Source organism: Ambystoma mexicanum, chromosome 2q (assembly GCF_040938575.1).
Source record: "Ambystoma mexicanum isolate Mex_15411 chromosome 2q, UKY_AmexF1_1, whole genome shotgun sequence".
Lineage (NCBI taxonomy): Eukaryota > Metazoa > Chordata > Amphibia > Caudata > Ambystomatidae > Ambystoma > Ambystoma mexicanum.
In genome coordinates this window covers 148,651,129-148,676,807 of record NC_090924.1, presented here as the reverse complement: position 1 = coordinate 148,676,807, position 25,679 = coordinate 148,651,129, and the positions used below count along the sequence as shown (strand labels likewise).

The 25,679-nt window shown below is 43.6% G+C and overlaps 1 protein-coding gene across 1 annotated transcript in view; it reads right to left on the bottom strand.

Moving 5' to 3' along the window:
• Positions 1–25,411, bottom strand: part of LOC138569240 (meiosis-specific coiled-coil domain-containing protein MEIOC-like) — a 458,384-nt gene extending 432,973 nt beyond the window's left edge. Inside the window, exon 1 of the mRNA XM_069647056.1 lies at positions 24,845–25,411. Within this exon, the coding sequence (XP_069503157.1) occupies positions 24,845–24,898 (54 nt within the window). The 5' untranslated portion in view covers positions 24,899–25,411. The remainder of the gene's footprint in view (positions 1–24,844) is intronic.
• Between the last annotated feature and the right edge of the window lie 268 nt (positions 25,412–25,679).

Below are 25,679 nucleotides of genomic sequence, written 5' to 3'. Positions count from 1 at the left end.
CTGGTAACAGCTGGTAGGAAACGCGTTATGCAGATTACTGTACTGTGACCATAATAGAGAAACAATCAATTGGTTGCATATAGAAGTGGTTATATGGTTATTGTCCAAGATAAAATGAATTCAAATTTGTTTGGGAAAAAACGCAAACCTAAATAATGGTAAGGTTTGCATATAATCCAGACATTCACATTGGCATGGCAAGAAAGGCTTTGGGATGCCAACTGTATAAACCAGCTATGCCCTACATGGGTAACATCAGGAGCAATTGCCTCCAGCTCCTTCAACAGAAAAATGAAAAAGAACATTTCCAGAACTCACCTCTGGTGCACACATTGGGAGGCTAGGAATTTTGCCGGCTGCTTCATATTGCACCAGAGCATGTGAAAGTTATGCATGTGTAGGTTAACCAATATAAATAATGGTGCCTGTGGAAAGCCAGGTGCAGTGAGAGCATACCATAATTTGTGTCAATCTGCTTGTTTGAAAGGTGAAACTAGGTCCATGAATCTGGCATCCATGACCCTGGTCATACTTGACTACTCTGCGATGAACATTGCACCTTTGGAGGTCTGTCCCCAGGACCTCCCTAAAACCAAACTGTCAGTAGGAAAGTCAGCGGGTGAAAGCCAGTGCATGGATCATTTTGTCATACCTTGGCAGAGCTATGAAGATGCTTTGATCATCTTTTTTTAAAAAATTGGTAAAGCAGCTGCCGCTTTCCAGCAACGTGGTTCACGGCCAAGGGTCTTGATGGTAGGCATGAACAGGATATTACATTCATTAAAAAAAAGTCTACGGGGAGGCTTCCGAACTGGGACTCTTATTTAATGAGTGTCACGAAAAATATAAGTAGCCGGCGGCAGAGGGAAATGATACATGAAGTGGATCCTCCAGTGCAGGACTACACTTCCCAGGTGCAACTCATGGCATGCCCTCATAAACTGGCAGCATGCTCCAGTCAGTGCTTGTGTTTAGCACCTGGATCACACACGCCACCACAAGAGTTGTTTAGGGAATGGCAGTTAGACGGTCTTGGGCACCAGAGAAGAGATCACCCGATAGTACTGTGGAGGATCCGCCTGGACTGCAGAGGTGACATTTCTTTCCACCAAACTGCAGCAGTGAATTTCCTGGAAAACTCACTCAGTGACTGGAGGTGCACTGGGCAAGAGCGTCTCAGCCAAGCATTCCAGTCAGTCCTGCAAGTTTCGCCCATACCCATGAACTTGCGCGTCCGTTCAGGGGCCTGAGTTAAGTGATTTGGGCAATTCGAATGATTTATCTAATTTATGTTTGAGGCCAATCGTTACAGCTTTGGTTTGTTTTTCTTGTCCTGCAGATAAGGCCTCCAAGAACTGTATGGACTATATTCTGTATTCTGTGTTCTGCCAAAGTGTATATTAGGCATTTTGATGAACTGGGGCAAAGTAATCATGTGGGTATATATACCCATGACAGGATGTTGTGAACCGTGTCTATTTGGGGAAGCAATACAGGCCTTATAAATTCTTTAAAAATCCCACTAGACCTGCAGAGCGAGTTCCTTTGTTTACATACTTGACCTAAGAAAAATGCACTTGCCCCAAGGTCAATTGTGACAAAATATTTACCACTGCTTTTTGTATAACGGTGCACGTCGCCATAAGCACCATACTTATTTAGTGCAATGCTTTCAAGCATGCACAGTGAAACTTGCATTTAGTGCAATGCTTTCAAGCATGCACAGTGAAACTTGCATTTGCCATTTACTGCAAAGTGGGTTTGCAGTAAATGAAAAATAAGTTTTACATCCACACACTCGCCATCAAGGTCGAGTATCGTGCAAATGGTATTTTTGCGCCCCTTCACAAAAACTACTCACCAATGGCAGTGGGCTAGTAGATTTTGCAAACCCTGCGGTGTGTGTATGCCGAGGTACAAGATTCATGATTGGATGTTGGGAATATTGTGCGGGCAGAAGTTAGGTTAGAGGAACGTAGCAGTGACATGAGTTGCTGGCAGCTGGTTACAAGAGTCAGTTATGTGAAGGTAAAAGGTTAATCTTCAGAGATAGGTTAGCCACTACAGGAGTACTGTGACTGGATTGGAAGTTCTAGAAACGAGACCAAGTTACACGTGTTGGAGTTAAGGCTTTACTCTGTGCTACCCCATACCTATCCAATTTATGTAACTAACCCTCTTTGCGGTTACCCTCATTTCCCCCTACCTATCTACAACCTCTTGCTAACCCTCTATCCCCTCATTGGTTGCTTTGAGGTGGCCTGTGAATTCAAAGTAGGCATTTCCCGTCAACCAAGATGGGAGGGTCCTCTACATGTGCCTTACGTGGTTGGGTTGGGGGTACGGATACGCTGTACTTGACAATGAGCAACTTGCTAATGCAAACAAAATTTGACCAATGTAAAAAGCACGTAAAAGATTAATCTGGGTTGCCGAAGTCCAGAATTTACTGGAGCCTGACCGCTGCATCACTGTTCCCTCAGTTAAAGGTTCATTAAACAGCACATAGAAGTACTGCTCTATTATCTGTGGGGGTGAATAATCATTTTGCTGGAGGATCCATCCATGCCGATTACTTCCCACTACTGGACAACTTTCAAAAATGAGGAGCAGTCATTAGCTACATATGCAGATGCCAGTTGCTCCCATGCAGAGTCTGCGGGATGGCCCTTGTTTTAGCTAGTCCTGTTTTGTAATCTCATCTGGAGTCTCTTATGACATCCTGGTTTGGAAAGCCGACATTTCAGGACATTGAGGAAATTGCTTATGAGCCTCTTGCAATTCTCAGACTAGTCCGCTTGGGCAGTTCACTGCTCAGTCTTTTTTTTTTTTTTCAGGGAAAAGTTCCGAACATACCAGTAAAATCTTCACATTCATTAATCCTTGACAAGCCCACAAAGTAATCATCCAAGCAGGCGAGATCTGTGTTGTGCCAGTACTCGCCACTTCACTATGTATACTTCATTGGTTTATAGAGTTCCGCCTTAAATGTTTCAGATTGGGGCGGACCCTTGAAGGACAGCATGAAATCAAGTCTGATCCAGATCAGATGATTCTGACCACCTTCTAGAAGATCAATTACTGTACGTTTTCTCAATGGGCTGTTTATATTGCAAGGTCATTATTCTACTTTCACACCTACCATTAAAATCTACCCGTTGTATCCATTCCAAAAGCCAGATTCCATGAAGGAAAGAGAAAATATGCCTTTCATTTCTACCCTTTTAATTAATTCCACATAAGTGGGAAACATGTAAAAAGGGGGAGGATGTAAGCCAACAATTCATGTATCGCCAATTCAACAAAAATATTTTACATGTGGGAATACAACAAATAAATTAATTGTGAAATTCTCAAACGGGGTATGAATCTGTTCTGCCAAAACTATTCTGTACAAGTGTTTTTTGTTTCTTAAACCCAGGAACCTTTTAGATAAAGAACCATCCAGTTAATCAGTAGTACAATATCAAGCTACTACGCAGCTATAAAAATTCACTTGCCACCTCGATTCTACATTACACAAAATACACCATTTCTTCCTCTTAAAGGGTCAGTTATGACTAGCCAACGGCTAGTACATATTTTGGGAAGTGAGTCAATGATTTGTTTTATGTAGTCATTCTTGATCTACATAATACAAAAGTAAGTTGGCTCCCTTTTAATTGGCTCCAGCATGCCAGGGGAAAGGGGCTAGATTATTGGAGGTGAAAATGTTTGTCTTATCATGATGTGTGGTCACCACACACTTTCACTGAGAAACCAATTCAAATAACCATGCCCTGCAAAAAAGCATGGTCTATATATTTTACTCCCTAAAATTAGCCAACTCCTCCCAAAAAAAGCAAAGTACCAAAAAGGCACACATCTGCCTCTTTGAGCCGCATGCACTCATGAATTGAGTTGCCCAAGCCACAGGCATCAGCAATGCATGCCACCAAGAGGTGCTCCTATGATTTCATCTAATTTGAAGGCATGGAATAAGTAAAAAAAGTAAAGAAAACATACACAAAAAAAGCCATCTGTGGTCAATATTGGGCAGAAAGAAAAAGTGCAACAACCAAAATACATCGATTTAAAAAGAATACAAAAGAAACATCTTTTATGACCTTGCCGATTACCACTTATTAATTGCGGCCATTCGCTCGCCTCCATTTTGCCTTTTACCCTACCAAGAATACTGAACAACCCGAGAACCATAACTAGTTTCTTACTTGTGGAAAACATCTTTTCATCAAAGGTTCAACGGTAGAGAATAAAACAATCCCACCTGAAGCATCATACAAACCATCTGTGATTAACGCTACCAAGGCAAGTGAAGATATTTGGCAGAGGGCAACTGAATTTTAATTGGGGCATAGATGGTTACCCTTCGAGGAAATCAATAAATGCTTTCATTTGCAGAGTCCGAGATATCTATTGAGATATTTGTATCATCAGCGTAACTTATGAGGGCAATTGGGAATTTGCCTAATTCTGTACTTGAGTTTAAAGGCCTATCAGCAATGGGTTCTACAGTGCGCAGAGGTTTAGCCCATTGACAATATTATTTATTTTAGAACAGGTTTATCCATTTTATTAATTCAGAAATCTTAGCAAAATCCCTGTGTATAGTTCCTTCACCAGAAGGCTTTAAATTGGGTGGCATCCCACACTTCTAGAGCTTCACCAGAAACCAAACTCGTATCCATGTGATTAAACCACACAAAACAAAACAGGAATTACAAAGAAAGCATGATTCAATAAAGATTCAAAACTGGCATAAAAGTGCATTGGGTGGAACTTGTGACATACTATTGGACAGTCATTCTAACCTACCTTCCAGTAGGACGGTGTTGTATTGCACAGTCTTTGTATTGGGTGAAACTCAGAAAGATGCTTCATCACCAACGTATGTGATCACCTCAGACACTCATCGTAAAAAAAAGGAAGTGCCACCCTCTATCCCCAACCCTTTGTCCTCTTACGGCTACAGAAAACAAGCATTTACAAAGACAACAGTTTGTGCTTTTCTTCAGACAGGTATGCCCCCCCCCTATTTATATATTTTTGACAGTGCTTTTATGTATTACAATTATAAACAAATCATCCCATCAAAATTAGGTTACGATTGGTTTTTGGTACTGCTTACAAGTTCAGACTATAATAGTACACTCATGTAAAAGATTGTTTCAATACACCCTGGGCTGCTTAATAGCTGCAATTCACTCAAGGGAATCGAAATTGCTGAGAGCTATTTCGCTCCTGGTTAAAGCCTAGGTGAGCCTGGTTGACCTGAAACAAACAGTTATCAGGAGGTACATCTGGCCATCTTGTGCAATGCAAACATAACTATGTGACATTAAATCTGTGTTTGGGAATGTGTACAAATTAACATTAGGAAACATCTAGAAGGTTGTCAATTATATATGACCAATAATGCTTGAACTAAGTTCTAGTTTGCATCTTATTTGGGAGGTACATTTGCAGAACGCTATAGAACAGTTCCCGGCTCCCCAGAGGCAGCTCCTCCATACTGAGTAGGGATCGAAATTAAGGTTGGATAGGTAGGAGCTAAAAGCAGCTCCTGGGTATTCTGCATTATCCAGTGACCAGGACCCATCACTGGGAACCAGGAACTACACAGTGTTCCGCAAATCAAACTTCCACTGCAGGTGTAAACAATTTTGTTAATTATTTATGCTCCCTTATGCTTTAAATATCATTTAAATGTGTCTTAACGTTTATTTATAGATTGTCCCAAATGCAAATGTCTGGGTCTTTTCCAAATCTCATCTACCTCAAACTAGATACAACAAGGCATATTCCGTGGTCTTCTGATTAGGAAAGGACCCTGAGGGAGTTTGACTCAGTCAGTCGCTTCTCCAAGCGACGGTTGGTGGTAGATCTCTTTCCTCGGCTGGGTCTTCCCTCTGGAACAGCCTCCCTGAAACTTGAGGAGAATCATCTTCGGTTCCGGAAGCACCTCAAAACCTGTCTCTTTGCTTCTGCTTTCTCTCCCTCGCTGACCTCCTGGCTGACACTGACACTGCATTGGTTACCTGGCCACCCTCTGATCTCGGGCTCAGGTCCCCTCCCCTGCCAGTCAGTCAGTCACTCACACACAACTCACTCACTCACTCACACACACGCACACACGCACGCACTACCTTCCTGGCCACCCCCGCACTTGGGGACTGTTTCTGTATCCCTACAGTCGCACTATCAGCACTTGACACCTGTTGTCTGCCTTTACCCTTGCACTTGCCACCTGCTGGCCTTACCTTTACTGTTATTATTTATTTATATCCCATGCACTGCACTATACTCTTCCCCCTGCCCCCTGCACTTCTCCTCCTTCCCCTTCCCATGCACTTGCGCGATCTGAATGACACTTGGCCTAGTAGGATCGTTGTTTGTCTTCCCTCTGTTCCCCCTCCGTTGCCTCGTCGCGCCTTGAATCACTTGTGTATAGGTGCATTATAAATGCCATATCATTTCATATCATATATCCCCAGAGGTGAACCCTTCCTTGTGATGCTAGGGAGGTTACCCCGCTACGCCAACAATCCCCCTAGGGGTGGCGGAATGCAGGACCTCACAGGGAGAGACTCCATTCATGGGGACAAGGACTCCTGCTCCGTGATGGAACTCCCTAACCCCCTTACCTTTAGAACATGCAATCCTCAAGGCCCTCCAAGAACCAACCTGAGAAGACCGTTATTGTAATACTCCCTCCTTTCCCTATATAAAACATAATACCAACACAAGGAGGAATGCACAAAGTGGTCTTAAGTCATCTCTCAAAAGTACAAAGAAGAGGAAGATTGAAAGAGTGATGAGAACTACTCCTTTTCAAAGTATCAAAAGTACTGAAAAGAAGTGGCCCCAAAGAAGCATGAAGAATGTCTCATCAACACAAAAGAGACACTGGCATTCTGCTGGGGAGGACCCAGCTACAGACCATAAAAAGCAAGAAGGGACTTACTGAAACGAGAACCTGGTGTGAAGCCTGTCAACCCCACGAAGTTCAAACCTTTGAATGAGGAAGCATGCAGAAGCTGGGCCTCGGCCCAGAGGACGTTGTGGAAGGCTCGAAGAACTCCCCATGGTGGAGCAGAGAACCGACATAGCAGAAGCTGCAACCAGGCTAAGGGTGGCGTGACCTCAGGGAGATGGACCGTGCAGTCCTTCAACTACGTCAAAACCAAAACGCCTCGTAAAGCCGCGAAACCAACACAGTACAGTAGGGAGCAGAGAGATGCCGAGACCCCTCAGCAAGACGATGCCGGGAAGAGCCGGTAACGTGGGCCCACGAGAAAGAAGGCAACGTGAGTCACTGGAAATCTGGTAGGATTTTGGACATACTGAAGAGTACCTCAGGAGTAATCTCCATAGTCACAATAATTACAGAGATGGTAGTGTCAAGAATGCCTCAGGAGTAATCTCCCTCATCACAGTACCAGTGCCAAAATTAACAAGAGTGAGGAGGACGTCAAACGAAAGCTTTGTCATCAGAATAATCGAAAGGAAGATTGCAAAAGCAAGAAGAGTGCCTCAAGAGAAATCTGCCTTGTCACGATAATCAATAATTTGTTTGTATTATGTTAATGCTTCAAGGCCTTCAGGGGTGTATCGCTTTATATAAACTAAAATAAATGAGAGACACTAAGAGCCAAGGAAGTTACAAGAGGAATCTAACAATCGTGCTGTTAAGAATAGTCAAGAAGCCAAGGATACTTCAGGAGTGATCTCCCTGGTTTCATTGCTTAAGGAGAGCAGTGAACCCAAGTCCCTGGGAGGTACAACAAGGACTCTTGAAGCGTGTCACCAGAGACCATCCAAAAACAACCTTGAAGACTGATTTGACCAGGAGAAGGGAGTTCTCCTGGTCACAACTTTTGTTGAATCATAAGCTATTTCAAAAGACTGTCAGAAAACAGCACTAAAGTTGAACCAAGAGAGGGCACTAATTCTCCTGGTGATCTTCTGTTTAGATTATCTTTTGCTAGTGGTAGGGTTAGAGTAGACGATTTGTGGCCAAGGCCGGACAGTTTAGTTGGCAACCACCCTGACGACGAGCACCCAAGTTACAATTCAGGTAGGTAGGGCAAACCCTTTAGTTTTAGGGAGAAAAGGGTCTTTTTCCTTTTTTTGTTAAATAAAACTCTTAAGTTGAAATGCCACCTCTTTGTCTGACTCTTTCTTCTGACTTACCACAATTGCCACTGAGACTCCCCATTACAGCCCACCCCCAAATAAACTCTAATCAGTAACAGGTGTGACCCTCCCACCTGTTTGATATAGAGAGTTGATCTGAAATAGTCCTTCAATGTTCATGTTGTCAGTTTTGAGGGTGAAAAAATGGAAAAGCCTTCTTGTTCTTGATTAACAGTCTCCAAACATCAGTCAAGAAATGGCAGTCCAGACAGGCCCAATTTTCTATTTCTTTTTTTTTCACCCTTAGCTTAAACCCCTGGTGTTGCCCAATCTTCAACGAGACCAAATCAAAGTCTGGTTCCCCTTATGATGTGGAGATCCCCACCTACAAGCAAGGGGCCCTTCAGCCTATCCTGTGATTAACTCGAAGTCTTCGGCCATAAACTCTCCCAAAATCAAGCTTTGCCTGTCCATAATCCCCTTCACCATTAAGAACCTCCCCTGGAGGGCTCTTGATTGCGACCATGGTAAACATTAGGCTCTTGTGACTAAGCAATTGCATCCCTCACAGTTTATGCACACTGGAAGCCCAATAGGAATGAGCAATGGCATAGATACTCTGTCACCTTTTCTAGTCTCCAGCAGTGCAAAAAGTAAATTTTGGCGTCATGTTAGTCCAGGTTGATATATTTGATCGGACAAACTGGAAATATTAAGCATATATTGAATAATGCATTCGCTTTCAAAGTCTAAATGGTGCTCAGAGAAATACGCAAAGAAAGGCCAGCCTTAAAGTTCATTCCAAAAGCATAGAGAAAACAAAATAAAGGACGCTTTCTCAATTTAAACTTGGTTTTCATCGATCATCCAGCACAAACTTATTCAATAGGAAGGTGAAGGACCTACAAACAATATCTAGTATGGAGGATGAGCATAGACATTTTCAAATCAGCTCACCAACTTGCATACAAAGAACTAAGAAGTCTTTAACCAGGAGTGCATTACACTGGATCAAGAACAAGGAAGACCTGAAACAAAATCATCAAAGATGCAAAACATGCAAACGCATCTGCACAAATGCCAAATCAACCACACAGAACCAAATAATACAGATACAAGGAAATACAACTGCAGATCATCCAATGTTATATGCCTCATCCAGCGCAAAAAGTGCCTGTAATATGTAGGGGAGCCCTGCAAGGAGCTGCGTGAAAGCATGAACTACCATAACTAAACCATTTGCAACTATAAAACAGCAACACCAGTTGGTTGCCACCCACCTCCCAACGAACAGGCATACATGCAGGACCTCTTGGTGATACCTTTGAAATTGAAAAGAGACCTCTCGAATACCACACTCAGAAAAACATGAATGCAAGATGCTTAACCTAAAAAAGAAAGAGGTCAAAACACAGATATGGGTTAGTTTCAGGACACACTAGGGTCAACTTTCAGCTCAGGGCCAGCAATGCAATCATATCAACAGATGAGAAAACAACTCCAGTATGACCTCTCACGTATAGCTGTTGGACATTGCACTTCAGAACCCCTAAACGGTAAGGGGACAGGACATCATCAATCGAAATCTTGGATGTTTTGTCAAATTTTCCACACCCATCATGAGACACGACGAGATAACAGCCGACACTGCACCATTAAAAAATGTATACAAGCCAGCAAGCTGCTGTGAAACCTGAGGCATACTGAGATAACATTGGAGACTGCACCAGTTGAACATGGTGGGCATATTTTGTAGTGTGGCATTTAATACCAGCAAGTCATCCTTAACAGCTGCATTGAAATCAATATATGGTTCCAACACTACCTAGATGCTTCAAAACATGTTAAGACTGAGGAAAAAGCAATGCACCCCTGCTTTCCAATTATGTGGTTAAAATTGTTCACTTCAAAACGTTTTTAAAAGAATCAGTAATTCTGGGAAATTACTGTGGTCCACTTTAAGACTTCCTGTGCCCAATTTTTAGAACACAACAGTTAAAAGTTAGGTGTAAAAGAGATAAGAGAGAGGATGCAGATGACAAACAGTGGACACCGCTGTGCGCTAGTACCTAAACAAGAGCCTGGCAACTGCTTTTTAAGCATCTTTCTTTCTCCCTCTGTAAAATGCAATTCTATGTCAAGACCTGGAGGCTCAGACTATGCTCATCTCAACTATTTACTTCTGGAGCAGCAAAACCAATTACCATAACTTTCTAAATAAACTTTCAAAGAACTACAACTTCCATGAAAACAAGTGCTTTTGCACATAATTGTTTCAATTTTCCAGGCTATCAAAACTGTCCAATCACGTCCCATAGACCAGTATAACAACATCTGTCCTCCTTCCTCTTTCTTTGCTGCTCGAGCAGCTCAGAGAAGTGAAACGCGGTTTTATTTTGATATCATATGAATGGGAATATGGTGCGTGTGAGCATAGACGAGGCGCAGCGAGCAGAGTGAGCAGCTAAACTGGAGGAGCAAATGTGCAAAATAGAGATAGGAACGTGACAGGGCTCAACGAGCTCCGGCGTTCACCTGGGACAGCAGGAGACAGTGCCTCATGGAAGTTTCCGGTGCATCAGGTCCCATGGAGGTTCCGGTGCCAGAGCGTACTTCATCCACACAGCAGGTAGCGAATTCTCAGCGAGGGCAATATATTCCAAGTTGCAGAACTCGGGTTCTTCTTATCATTGAAAGCCACCTGGTGGTGGCAGGGGCACATTGCATGCTAGTCAACAGCAGAGCCTGCACACCACTTTGTGTGCTTGACAGGCACAGTCCCAGGGCAACTTGTGAATAGCTCCTAAGGGCACATACCCAGGAGCAGCTCTTGAGAGAGGAGCAGGCTATCTGGCCTGTCTAGCTACAAAGTAAAGTACGGTTGACAGGGGCATCCCAAGTAGACTGCTCAAAACTTAGTGATCGGCAGTGTCTCAAAACACGAGTAGAAACAAGAGTAGAGTACTCTGAGGGCCCCCATGTCAGTGGTATCAGGATGAGCCAGGCTGTCCAAATGGCAATGAGTGTCGTTAGCGATCCCCTGCACGAGAGCAGGGGCATTATGGAAAACCTTGTAGCCTTCTCTCAGGGCATGGCAAAGTTGAGGAGAGAGGCACGCAAAGGCAAAGGGGAAGAAAAAAAGACACACAGGGCATGTAGCGCCCAGACCCCCCACAGGTATGCCACACAGGAAACGCGTTGGCAAGAAGGCAAAGTCATGCGTCAACTATGGCCAGGATAGCTCAGAGGATTCCGCTGAGGTAAGCTGCCTAAGCAGCGAGGAATCAGAAAAAGAGCTCTCATCTAATGGTGCCAGATGGAACAGAGACTAAAGGGGTAAGCCTTCAGGCGACGGGGCTCAGGGTAATGAATTTGACCCTGATGCATTAATCCACCCAAGGTCATCAGAGTGGGATCCACCCGGCAACATCACAGCCTACCTGAAGAAAAGGCTGAGGGCACCATTGAGTAAAGAGGCCAGGAATAAGATGAGGGCAGAATGCCCCAGGTTTAGAGTGCCAGAAGGGTGGTTGAGAGCCCAGAGATCGATGAACGCATGCTGACCTTCATGCGAAGGGACAGCAAAGACATTAATAACGGCATAAACTGGTCCTGGGGGGCTTGTTAGGACAAGCTTCTGGATGTGGTTGGGCTAATCAAAGATATGGCAACTTGTGGAGGAGGCCAAGCAGAAAAAGGAAGCTATTGACACGGAGGTGCTTTCAGGCTAGGCACAGAGGGCAATATGTCTCTTGGGCAATGCCAATAGTTCCATTGCAACTGAGAGAAGGCACTTCATCCTCATGAAGATCAACTCCAAGTTGGGGGAGCTAGCCCCATCAGAAACAGCAGCGGCCGCCAAGGGAAAGTTATTTGGCGATACGTTCAAAGACAGCGTTTGCTAATACTGATGCTACGCTGGATAAAGCTCAGGCCTCCCTGAAGATCTTTGGGGGAAGATTTTTGATAGGGCTGGTAGGGGCTGCTCGATCAGCCGGTATACATGCTACAGGCCCTCTGGGAACAGAGTCCAATGGAGGGAACAGTATGACCGGCAAGCCAACTCCTTCTTTCCATCCAGAGGAAGGGCCAGAGGCTGGAGAGCTAGTGGCCAGCAACAGCAAATCAACTCAGGTAAGAGAACCCATACCACAGGTTTGTACGCTGAATGCAAACATCCCCGCCATTGGAGGGGGTGGGAGGAGAGTGGCGCAGCATATACACAGGTGGGGAGAGCTATCGTCTGACGCCTGGGTTTTGCAGACGGTAGGGGTTTCTCCTCTAATTTTTACAAGATCTGGTGCAGGTGTACCCACCGAGACCGATCAAGGTCAGCAGAGAAGACAACATATTGCTAGACATGGAGTTAAAGAAGCTAAACAAGGCCATCAGACCAGCGGTCAGAGAACAAGGTGGCTTCTTAAGCAACCTCAGATTGCTGGATACTTTTCTAGTATACAGACACTTCAAGATGGAGGGAATCCATCTGCTGAGTGACATACTTCAGAAGGGAGACTGGCTAACACGAACAGACCTCAGGGATGCTTAACGGACGGTACCCATACACCAGTGTCAACAGCAGCTGCTGCAGTTTCTCTGCAGAGGTCAGAGATGGAGTTTGTAGCTCTCCCGTTCATGGCTCGCATCAGCGCCATGGTGCTTTACCAAGCCAATGAAGCCTGTAGTTAGGCACCTCAGAGAGCAGGGCTTCAGACTAATCATATACCTGGACGATACATGCATAATGTGCCAGCACAGGCATCTGCTCTCGGAAAAAGGTGAAGGTCACAACCGACTTGCTGCAACAATTGGGGTTTCTGATCAACTAGGAGAAATCTGTACTGGCCTCAACCCAGTCAATGGAATGTTTGAGTTTCATTCTAGACACAGTACAGGGAACCCTCAAGCTACCCCTGGAGAAGGAAAACGCCATCAAGAAGGAGATAAAGACCATGATGTTGAAAAGATGCGATTAACTTTGAGGAGCCCGGCCAGGCTAGTAGGCCATCTGTCATCTTCGATTCAAGCCATTTTTCCAGGTCCTCTTCATTATCGGGCATTACAGCAACTAAAGATGAGGCATATCAGACCGGGCTTGCCGTACAAGCAGAGAGTCCCATTTCACGTGAGGATAGAACTAGAGTGGTGGTGCCATCACCTGGAGGCCTGGAATAGCAGGGCGATATTTGGCTCCTGCCCGGACCTCATTATTGAGTCGGACACCAGACGCTGGCACTGGGGAGCCCGGTGCAGCGATCTGACATCCGGTGGGAGGTTGTCAGAGGAGGAGCTAGCCCTCCACATCAGCTGCCTCGAATTGCTAGTAGGATTTTTCGCATTACAATGCTGGACAAGGAAGGGGCAAGGTGTTCCATTCTTCTCAAGATGGGCAATCTGTCTGCGGTCAGGTACATCAACCGTCTGGGCGGGACAAGATACTACCAGAGCTAAACAAAGGACTTTTGGCATTTATCCTTGGCCTCAAGCCCAGGGACTGCATCTCTCTGGTGCTGAAATCCCTCCTCTGGCTCCCCGTGGCTGCAAGGATCAATTTCAAGAACCTCTGCATTGTCCACAAGGCTTTCTGAGACCTGCCTATCTGCAATGATATCTACCTAAATACTGTCCTTCCCGAGCCCTCTGCTCATCTACCTCAACCTTCTGCGAGTGAGCCAGTTCTCCAACCAGAGATTTGGAGGGAGATCTCTATCCTCAGCAGGGGCCTCCCTTGGGAATAGCCTCCCTGCCGCCCTCTGTCTTGACCCTGATCTCCTTAAGACATTCCTCTCCTCCTCTTCCTTCTCTCTCCCTCTACCCTGCTAACCTCTCTTCCTCTATCCTTCCTTTTCCGCACAGCTTTCTGACAAGCCGCCGGGTGTACCTCAGAGTCTCACAGGTCCTTGGCACACTCACCAGTCCTCTCACACTTTTTTACAGGGCCCTCCCTGAGACTGGAGAGAGACACAGGAGAATAGTATGTGATCGCGATCACTCAGTGGATCACGATACTCTAGGGCCCGGTACCATCAAGAGAGTGCAGAGAGATATCCGATATCCTTGCTCCATCTCATGAATGGTTGCATGTAATGCATGCTTTTCTCTGTCATATGTGCGTGTGTTTACTGCATGGAAATGCCGGTGATACAGTCCTATTTTTATGCCCATGGTCGTTAGATGTGCCGCCCGAGTTGTCCAGGTGGCACAGACGAGATTGGAGGGGCCGTACATTTTGCAGGCAAGCACTATTCTAGTGTGGAACTGTGGTTATGAGCTTAACAGCTAGCAGTTGCGGCTAGATTTTACAGCAGCCATCAGCAAGCCGGCTGGAGTTTTTAACTACCTAAGGGTGGCAGTTAAGAGCCTTTTTTAAAAAAATTGTGCATGGTCTGAGCAAGGCCGTTATTACCACAATATTCATTATGAACTATTGTGCTGGGCAGCGTTGTTTAATGTTGCGGTCACGCGCCTTAAAGAAATGATTTTGGTGTGATTTAAGGCTTAGATAAGAACAGTGGCCAACAGAGCGCATTCCTCTCCTTCAGTTAGAGCAGAGGAGCCTCTGCGAATGATTTTGCAGTGCCTACGGACTTTAATGTTTGAAAAGTCAGCATGAAGTGAAATTTGAAAGACACGCCGGCAGACTCTGTTGTGTACTGTTCCCATGAAGTAAGTGACTATAGCCTCTTGCCCTGGGAGTCTTTGCAGGGCTCCCAAGGGTTTCCCTGGGTCACTGCATTGTTTTTACACACATCTCGTGCTCATGGGATAAATATCAGTGGACTCATGATGGGCATGTAATTTTGATGCAGCGCAATTTAAATACATGGGGGTGAATCCTTAGCACAATTGGGCAGGACGAAAAATAAAAATTATCAGCGCAAGCCAACCACAGCCTATGAGTGTCATTGGCATCACACGTCCTTGCATCATAATTAAGTGTTGGTTCTTGACATATGGCGATTGGGTGACTGTATAATTGTAGTTTGCATAGACTCAGCTTGTAGAAGGGAGCCCCCAACTTATGTTGTGTTCCTGTTTTTCATAGGAGCTATGGTTAATTGATCTAATTTCTGGAGCATTTACGATTTATTCCCCTGTTCGCACTACCTCCACGAGTACACATTGGAGGCGAGTGTGAGAGTATAATGACGCAACATTTATACCCACAATTGATTTGTGCTTTTACTAAATAAAAGAGGTTGGTTTGTAATTAGGTTCTATTATTGTGGGTTTGTAGATATTTTTCTTTGAAGACCTCTTCCACTGGATTTTGTTGTGTATGGTGTGGCAAGATGTTCACCCCGCCGCCTGTCCTGAAGAAGGTCGGATCTACGCAAGGCTATAATTTAAGCCCTTTATACCGACTGAAACACATGTAGACAAGACAATGTTAATAAGCGATTGTGTGCGATTTAACTGATACACACACTTGTAATCATTAAGGGTGTGAAGAACTCAATCATTTTGGCGTTTCCTTGTAAAATGGTTTTATGGATTTGACAACCCTGGTTTTCTGTATTTTGAGCATTGTATGTATGATGGAGAGTATGTGGATGAATGGTGGAATGAATTAGTTGATGTCAATTTTGTGGGACCTCATAAGGTTTTTTTGAGGAAGTATCATGTGTATTTGTCTTTGTGATAAAATTTATTTTTGTATGTATAAAGTGTGTTAGAATTATCTTTCCAACCTCCCAGCCGAGGTCCATGTGTGTTTTTCTCCTCTCGCACTTGCCTCATCACTACTGGACTTGGTCAATGATCCATGAGAGTGGCATCTCTCAGCACTTAACCCAGTTTCTGACTGACTGGGCGCACTTGGACTCCCCTCCTCCCCCAACCTCCTGCACTTGTCCTCCCCCACCCCTCTCCTGTACCGTCTGTGCACTTGCACGATCTGCACATTCCATGCCTTGAAGATCGTCTATCCATCTTCCCCGTCTCCCCTCTTTGCATGGTGGCACCTCAATGCACTTTGAAAAACTGCAGAATCGTTGTCAGCCCTATTTGCTGTCATCTACACTGTTAATTGTATTATATGCACTTACTCTGCCTGTGCAGACTTGTATCGTTCAGAAATTCAAGGGCTCTGAATGACTGTTTCCCCCCTCTGCCCACCCTTGTTCCCTCCCTCCTTGAGCGCTTTGAAACACTTGTCTTGTGTATAGGCGCTTTACAAATAAACATTACCGTACCATACATGCCTGCAAAGGGGAATAAGTGTGACAGTGGAACATCTGCCGGGTGTCCCGAACCAGGTCGCAGACTGGAACTCGAGATATCTGAGGCACTCCAGCGATTGGCAGCTGGAGGAGACAGCCTTTAAGGAAATCATGAGTCAGCTGTCCCCATCAGACGGATATGTTTCCCTCGAGATTGAGCAGGAAGCTGTCACGATTTTTAAGTTGGAGACGGGATCTGGAAGCGTCAGCGACAGATGCCTTACTCCAGGTCTGGTGACCAGCAACAGAATACGCGTTCTCTTTGTTCGCCATGGTACCGCGAACACTGGCTCAGGTCAGTAGACAGGGAGCAAGAGCGATACTCGTGACTCCTAACTGGAGAGGTCAGGCTTGGTTTCCGGACCTTCTGGAGAGGTTGTAAGATATTCTGATTTGGCGGCATCAAAGAGCGGATATCGTGCTAGGACCAGCAGGGGGAAGTCCACCCACTGGTTCGGACAGGGAATCTGAGTCTGGATCATGGGCGATTTCAGGAGATCTTGGGCCAAGCCAGGACTTTCGGGAGAGGCTCAGGAATTCATCAGAGAATCCTCGGCTCCAGGAACCAAGAAGGCCTAAAGAGGCGCATTGCTTAGATGGAGTAATTGGTGCATGGAGAGATACATCCCGCTCAAACATATGTAGTTCATGTTGTGAACTTTCTAGGTAACCAGGTGGCCCAGGATAAAGCACCCCGAACCATGAACACATAGCGTTCAGCTATTTCCGCTGGTCACAAATATGTTGAAAGTAGACCCATAGGGTAACATCCGCTGATATGTAGGTTATTGAAAGGAATACATTTTGCAAGCCTACCAGCTCTGAAATATTCTCGTCTTTGGGACGCAAGCGTAGTGTTGAAAATGTTTGAAACATGGCCCAATAACGAGGAGCTATCCAGGAAGGCCCTATGGGTGAAACTAGCTACCTTGCTCTGCATCATCTCGTGCAAGAGGGTCTCAGATGTTAAGGCTTTGAAGTGGACAGAAAGTCTTTATTATTAATAGCGGTAAGGAAACCTTATAGGGCAGTAACGTCAGCTACCCTGGCAAGATGGGTAAAACGATGCATGAGCCAAGCAGGCATTCATGTAGGACATTTAGGTGCACATTATATTAGCGGTCCCATGGCATCCACAGCATTCAAGAGGTGGGCATGCCTAGAGGACATTTTGAAGGCGCCAGATTAGTCGAACGAGTCAACTTTTAAAAAAATTATATTTTCAACCAGGTGTCTGCGTTGGTGGTGACTAATCTTTAAACTAGCATAATCCGAGCCTCTGGGTCTTGACCTAGAATACAGATTTTCAATACATACGTAATAGAACATCATGATTCTATTGAAGACACAAAGGCAAAAGACTATCCCACCCTTTCAATTGCAAAGATAGAATGATATGACTGAAAGTGATATGATTGTTTACGTAAAAGTCTTATTTCAGATCTGACAAGTTTCTATTTGCCCAGTCTGGAGTGGTTTGTTCAATAGTGCTGTCTATGTCTTGACAGGTACAGAACCAATGGCATCGGGAACATGAGGAATAATCAATGTGCAATGGAGAGTTCAAGGGACGCCAGTTTCGTTTATAGATCAGCTAAAGAAAGAGGAAGAAGGACAGAGGTTGTTATACTGGACTATGGGAAGCGATTGGACAGTTTTGATCACGTGGAAAGTCGAACCAATTATATGAAAACTTCAAAAGCACTTGTTTTCATGGAACTTGTAGTTCTTTTGACAGTTTATTTTGAAAGTTTTGGCAATTTTTTTTGCTGCTTGTGAAGAGTTGCGATGAGCACAATCCTTCACCTCCGTGTCTTTAATAGAATCATGACTTTCTATTACGAATGTATTGAAAATCTGTATTTGACATTTACAACTGAAAGCCCAATTAACAAATACTTGCTTACTTTCAAAACCATTAAAGTGACTCACAAAACAAAGCTGCCTTTTAAAGCGCAGTGTACCTATGTGTACTAGTTTGAAATGTAAAAACAGGGTTGTGTAGCATTCTATGTAGAATGTAGTCCTGCGCTGCGACCAACATGGAATATTTAGGTTAGAAATAGCCAGGGCTCTAGGTCAGTTGTTTAGGTTCATGTAGGAGGTGGTTGCAGTGCGGGGCGCCGATTCTTTATATATGCATAAATAAACTTACTATTGAAAGAAGTATTTCCGGCTCCAGAGATACTTCAATTGGCGACGAGGACACCGGCGCCTGGCGACCCACGCAGCACAAAGAAGACGATAGCGGCTGCTCCGAGCCTTAGCGCAGCACTGCCCTGGCTTGTGCTGTTACAGGCCACACGGCTTACACGCGAGACTGGAGGAGAGCAGATGCTCCGAACCAAAACATTACGGCGTTGGTTTGTGCTGTCTTTGGTGGTGGGGGCTACAGTTTAGAGCAGATACTGCGGGCCAAACAACCACTGAGGCTGCGTGGTTTGTTTGGAGCTCCGAGCATTCGCTGCTCCTGCTCGTTTGAAGCTCCCGGGCCCCTCATGGAGTTTTAAGTGAAATTGATCTTCACTTCCCCACGGACTCGTAACGATACATCTTCACATCGCGCAGGTTAGAAAAAAGGTCCTTGCAATAGGTCGCGATCACGTGGGCCTGCTGGACAAAGACCAGGAAGTCTGGGGAGGGTGAGGATTATACATCCTCATCCCAGTTCTAAAAAAAAACATTTTTTTTTTCCTACTTCTTTCTCTGGTTAAATACACAACCATAAAGGAACGCTTAATACTATAATACACCAGGTCAGCCAGCAGTGGTCTGGTCAGAATGGAAAGAATTTTGGCTGAATTATATTCAAGCCGTGGATCAGGAAGAACTCACATCCAAAAAAAAAGAAACTATTATTGTTGCATGCACTTGGATTAGAGGGCCAAAGGAAATTCAGGGAACTTCCAGAATTGACAATAGATGAGGCTGGAGATGCCGATGAACATGACAGAGCCATAAGACAATTGGACAAATATTATGCGCCTGAAACCAATGTGGCCAGAAATAGGTATAAATTTTACACCAGGGTGCAAAAAGAAAGTGAAAGTATCGAGGAATATGTTTCAGCATTAAGGGTTTTATCCAGAACCTGTCAATTTGGCAATGGCATCACTCTGGATGAATTAATACGAGATCAAATCATAATTCACTCGAAGGATAATATAGTTCAAGACAGGCTGTGGATGATCGGTAATCCATCCCTACCTGAAACTATAGCTATTGCCAAGAGGGTGGAGCACAGTCAATTGTGCTCTAAGGAAATGAAGGACAAGAAAGAAGAAGCTGTACAGAGCATGCAACGAAGCACTACAAAGATAGTACAGGAGCAAGAAGAGCAAAGCCAAGTTAATGCACTGCGAACTAAAGACAAGCCGGAAGCTGCTCCAGGGAAGAGCAACAGAACAAAGAATTCAGAATACAGGGGAGGTTCAAGTTAAGTTCATGGAAAGATTTGGGCTAAGAATGAACCTCGCACACAAAATGATCATAGATATCAGAATTACCAACCAAGGGATGGAAATGGCAGATTTGGCCATTACGCAAATGCAAAACAGTGTCCTGCTCTAGGACAGAAATGTGGAAATTGTGGTGTAAAAGGTCATTTTGCAGTGGTATGTAAGAAAAAGAAAAGAATTTCTGTCATCGTAGACGAAGAGGAAGAATCAGATGAAGAAAGGGTATTTTTCATACAGGAACCTCCAGAAGGGGAATTTAAGTGCCCGAGTTGCGAGGTGATTCTAGATAACTGGAAGCTCAGGGTGAAGGTGGATAGTTGTTCACCTTGGACAATAATCACCAAGAAGACATGGCAGAACCTTGTGGCACGTGGTCTGGGAAGCAAATTGAAATCATCAGACATAAACAATCCGGGAGGATTTCAGGGGTCAAGGATAAAAATGATTGGGTGGTTTCCCAGTATCATACAATTTAAAGACAGACGAGCCCAAGTCAAAGTTTATGTAGCAGAAAAAGGCGTCAACATCATAGGATGGAAAGATCAAGCTGGTTTGAGAATCAGGTTAGACCCATGTACGGAAGAACAGATTCTGTTGGTCAATAGTAGTCAACAACAACAAAGAAATGGTGTATCGGCGGAAAAGAATAAAGTCAAATCAGAGTTAGGTTTATTAAACGATTTTGCACACAGAATTCGTCTGAAGAAAGGAACTGTACCGGTTAGACACACAAAGTCAAGACCGATTCCATTTGCCATTGCTGACAAGGTGGAACAAGAGTTGACATGTTTGGAATCAGAAGGGATCATAGAGAAAATTGAATCTTCGGAGTGGGTGAGTCCCATCGTGGTGGCGTTAAAGAAGAATGGCAAACCCAGGATTTGCGTGGACTTAAGAGACGTCAATAAGAACATAATAATCGATATATTTCCTCTTCCGATTATTTCTGAGATGTTGAACTGTATTGGTGATGCAGATGTATTTTCAACACTAGATCTCTCGAAAGCATATCATCAAATTGCACTTACTGAAGATTTCAGAGACATTACAGCTTTTATAACACCACATGGTTTATATAGGTACAAACGTATGCCATTTGGTTTAGCCTCGGCGGCGGCTGTATTTCAGAGGGTAATGATGCATGTTCTCAAAGGAGTAAAAGGAATTTTTGTATATCAAGTTGATATTATTGTATTTGGTAAAGGAAGGGAAGAACATGATAACAGGTTAAAGAAAGTGTTGAAAAGATTAGAAGATGTGGGTTTGAAAGTTGAACAGACAAGTGTAAAATTGGAGTAGACGAGGTAGAATATTTAGGACATACTGTAAATGGCAAAGGGTACAAGCCAAAGAAGGATGCCATGGAAGCCATCAAGGGAGTCACCGGATCCAAAAAACAAGGATGAGTTAAGGTCATTTTTGGGATTGTGCGAGTATTACAATAGATTTGTTAGAAGCTTCGCGAGTGTCACAGATCCTTTGAGGAAACTGATGAAAAAGGATGCTAAGTTTGTGTGGGATGATGATTGTGACAAGGCAGTAAAATACATCAAAAGTGAAATTTGCAATTCATTGGAGCTAGGAGGGTTTGAGTTTGGTAGAATGACGAAAATTACAGTGGATGCCAGTGGTAACGGTTTGGGAGCAGTTTTATCGCAGGTAGATGAAGATGCAAATGAGAGAATAATTAGTCATGCATCGAGAGCCGTTTCAGACACAGAAAATAAATACTCAGTGATCGAAAAAGAGTTGTTGGCTTGTTCTTGGGCAGTAAATTACTTCAGGAAATATGTGTGGGGAACTAAATTTGTTATTCAGACAGATCATAAGCCTTTAATTAAGGTTCTTACAGTCAAAGGAATGTGTAGGGCCTCGCCGAGATTAGCAAGACTTAGTCTTAAAATGCAGAATTATAACTTTTCTGTGAAGTATGTTCCTGGCAAAAGGAATGTTGTAGCTGATTTTTTGTCGAGATTACCACTAGGAAGTAAACAGATGGTAGTAGAAATGGATGATTAAATGGTAGCTGTTGTGTTTGAGGTCACATCCAAGGATGATTGGATTGAGGAGTTGGGCAAGGATGATGAGCTTCAACAAATTGGCAAATACATAAAGTCTGGATGGCCTGAAAAGAAGGCAGTTCAGGAAATGTGTTTGAGATTTTGGGAAGTAAGGGATGAATTGTCTATGGAGGATGGATTTTTGGTAAGAGGAGACAAATTGATTCCACCACGCAAGTTATATGATGAACTTATTGAAAAAGCACACCAGGGTCATCCTGGTATTACAGGCACGAAGAATAACATAAGATTAAAATATTGGTGGCCAGGCATGGATCTTATGGTAGAAAGAATGGTTAGGAATTGTTGGCCGTGTCAGAACAGCGATAAAAGTTGTAGAATTGTAAAGTCTAAGCCTATTGACATTCACAAAGGTGAAGCACCATGGGAAATGGTAGGTATTGACATTGTTGTACCTTATGGGAAATTAATCGATGAGAAGAAGTTCTTGATAGTATTAGTTGATTACTATTCAGGATGGCTGGAAGTTAAAGCAGTAAATAAGATTGATAGTCATGAGATTGTGAAATTCATAATGCAAATTTGCAGGAGGGAAGGATTCCCCCAAGTGATAATGAGTGACAATGGGGTTCAATTCAAAAGCAAAGAGATAAGAGAATTTGCCAAGAGATCAGGAATTGAATGGAGGTTTTCAGCTTTATATCATCCCTAAACTAACGGGTTAGTGGAAAGATGTAATCGTGTAATTGTAGAAGCAGTAGAATTGGCTTTGAGTAATAATTTGCTGATGGATGAAGTACTAAAAGAGAAAGTGTGGTGTATCAGGATGGCTGTCAAGAGGGGAATGAAGGTTTGCCCCTTTGAATTGATGAGAGGAAGGGCACCCAATACTTTGCTTAATCTGGATTGGGTTAATCGTAGGAAATTGATGAAAGATGGAAAGGAAAGGTTGTTCAAACATCAAAATTAACACGATATATCTAGTGGAGAACCGTCTATCGGTGAACCTAGGTTGAGAATCTCACCGGGAGACTATGTGCGGATTAAGTTTGGTCGTAGTGTGAGGAAGGGCGACTCTAAATACAGCAGACCGATTAAAGTTATACAAGTGTTGAGAAGAGCGATTAGAGTTGCTGGTGGAGCAGTATGGAATTTGGATAGAGTAAGTAGGTGGAGATGGGGAGGCAAAAAAGAAGGATTTCGGCGTAATGGAGAAAAGGAAAGAGCAAATGATTTATTTGGAGATGAAACTCTATGTAGAGGGGAAGATGTGAGTGAAATAGGCAATGGTCATAGAGATGCTGTGAGACAAAGTGAAGGAATGGATGTGAATGTGCGACAAAGTAATGATGCATCTGGACATGAATTGATACGAGGTTCAAGAGAAAGAAGGTTACCATATTGGTCCAGAGATTATGTCATGCATAGGTAAATGTATATTGTACAATTTGTTATTTTTGCCTATTGCATTCACAATCTATTCCATGCAATGTGTTTAGGTGTGTAAACATACAAGTCTTCTAAATGTTCGTTATTGGTTAATTGAGAATGTGTTTTAAACATCGTAGTTGTCCTTTTATTTAGTTTTTTTATGTATCTTATTGCTATTTTAAATGTGTTCATTCGATATTTGTGGGGGGAGGATGTGTAGCATTCTATGTAGAATGTAGTCCTGCACTGCGACCAACATGGAATGTTTAGGTTAGAAATAGCCAGGGTTCCAGGTCAGTTGTTTAGGTTCATGTAGGAGGTGGTCGCAGTGCGGGCGCCGGTTCTTTATATATGCATAAATAAACTTACTATTGAAAGAAGTAATTCCGGCTCCAGAGATACTTCAGGTTGCTTTTATGTGTATAGTCAAATATTCTTAACATTGTGTATAGAAATCATTTGGAAATATAATCACTATACAAAGGATGACCTTATCGCGGTTTCTTTTTTTGCTTGTCTTTTGGTGATGTTAAGTAAAAGTGGTATAAAACAGAAATGCGCGTGGCTTACATTACTTGGCATCCTGGGACCTCTGTTCCATTCAGGATATGGAAAATAAAGCTACAATGATACTATTTTGAGTTAATTTTCCATAAGGGTTTACATATTATGATGTGTACTCTGTAACACTATTATTGTAGTTCTTGAAAGCCAAAACGGAAATATGTTAAAGAGAGCTTGCAAAATATTATGGGCAAAGCCAACCTGCTTGTTCCTACATCAGGATACTACCTATATTGGCAAAGCCAGCACAGAAATGTTTTCTTTCAGCGGCATGGCATTTCAGTCGCATTAATAGCAAAGCCATAGGAGTGGTCTTAGCCAATATTAGCGCAGCCAGTCTGAACGAGTTTTCTTAAAGTATCATTGCTGGCAATATGGGCAAATGAAACAGGAGTATGTTATTATGTGGGTATATACTGGCACAGCACGTGCTTGAATACAGCCAACGTGATTTATTTATTCATTTTTTAAATACTGGCATATATTGTGGGCCAAGGTATCAGGAGAACGTGTGTTGGATAATGCTGGTGACCTGGTATCAACTGGATTTGTTCATGTATTACCCCACAAAACCGATTGCAAACTACTGCTTTTTACGTAGTTTTCCTAAAGTGTGCTATAAAATACATAATCTCCCCAGTTTAAAAAAAAGTCACACGTTGTGGGGCTCTCTCGCTGCAACGGTCTTTCGCGAACATTCGTGGGAAATGTTTAACCTCCCCTAAACCTCACCCACTATAAAAAAAATTGTTTTCAATTACTTAAAAAAAAAAAAAAATTTAAAAAAAAAAATCAAAAAATCACTAGGCATTCGCCTTTGAGAAGTACGTACAAAATACCAACAAGAAAGACATCGCCACCTCGGACCAAAAATGAAAAGTCAACACACATGCGAGGGATCACGGGTCCCCCCGGGAGCATGCCTGTTATTCACCCTGGCAACACAATACAAAGCTTGAGAAGGAAAATATAAATAAACAAAATGTAAAACTCATTCTGCATGCATACTAACCTGGTGAGCCTGATATGGAAGCGCGGGAGCAGGACCCAGACCATCCGCCACCATCTTCTACCTCCTGTCGCTGGCTGCTTACAATGCATGTCACTATGCCGGTGCCAGGAAACCCGTGGAACTGCTAGTGGGCAGGGCAGGGAGGGTGGGGTGGGGGTCGGTCCATCTCAGACCATCTGGTACGTATGCCAGCCAATTAAGTCCCTCTTCTGTGGCAATGGCGCTGTTTTACTAGTCCCAGAGCTCACCTCAGTGTGCAATAAACGTCCGAAAGTGAAAGAAAGACCATATTTAAACATTGAATACTCCTCTAATGCAAAGGGCCAATGTGTGTGGCTTGCTGATCTGGATGCCGTCCTACGTTTTATATACTGTGGTTCATTCTCAAGTAAAACTTCTCATTTTGTTGAGCAGCATGCCCCCCTCCGTTAACAGATACGACGCAGTATGGGTGCAAATCAATGAGAGATTACATTCAAATGTGGCGGACCAAAGTCTGATTCGAAAACCAACATTCAGCTTCAGTCCTTGAAAATACTAAACGAACACGAAATTAACCAGCCATCTAGATACTTCCTGACTACCTCTAACATGGCAGCAATCACGCCTACGTAATATCTGTAAGTGACGCGCTAGCCTTTAAGAGATTTCTGAAACACCTGACCTCGCCCCCATAGTCACAGTTTTTATTTCAGGCGCCCCCTTCCCGCCATTCTGTTTCATAACCAATCAAAACGATGTGCGAAAAGTTAGCGCCCGACTACAGTGTGTTCTCCCCGCCTCAGCACCTATTTATTTTTCGGTTGACGGTTATTAAGTGGAGGATCAGGATGCC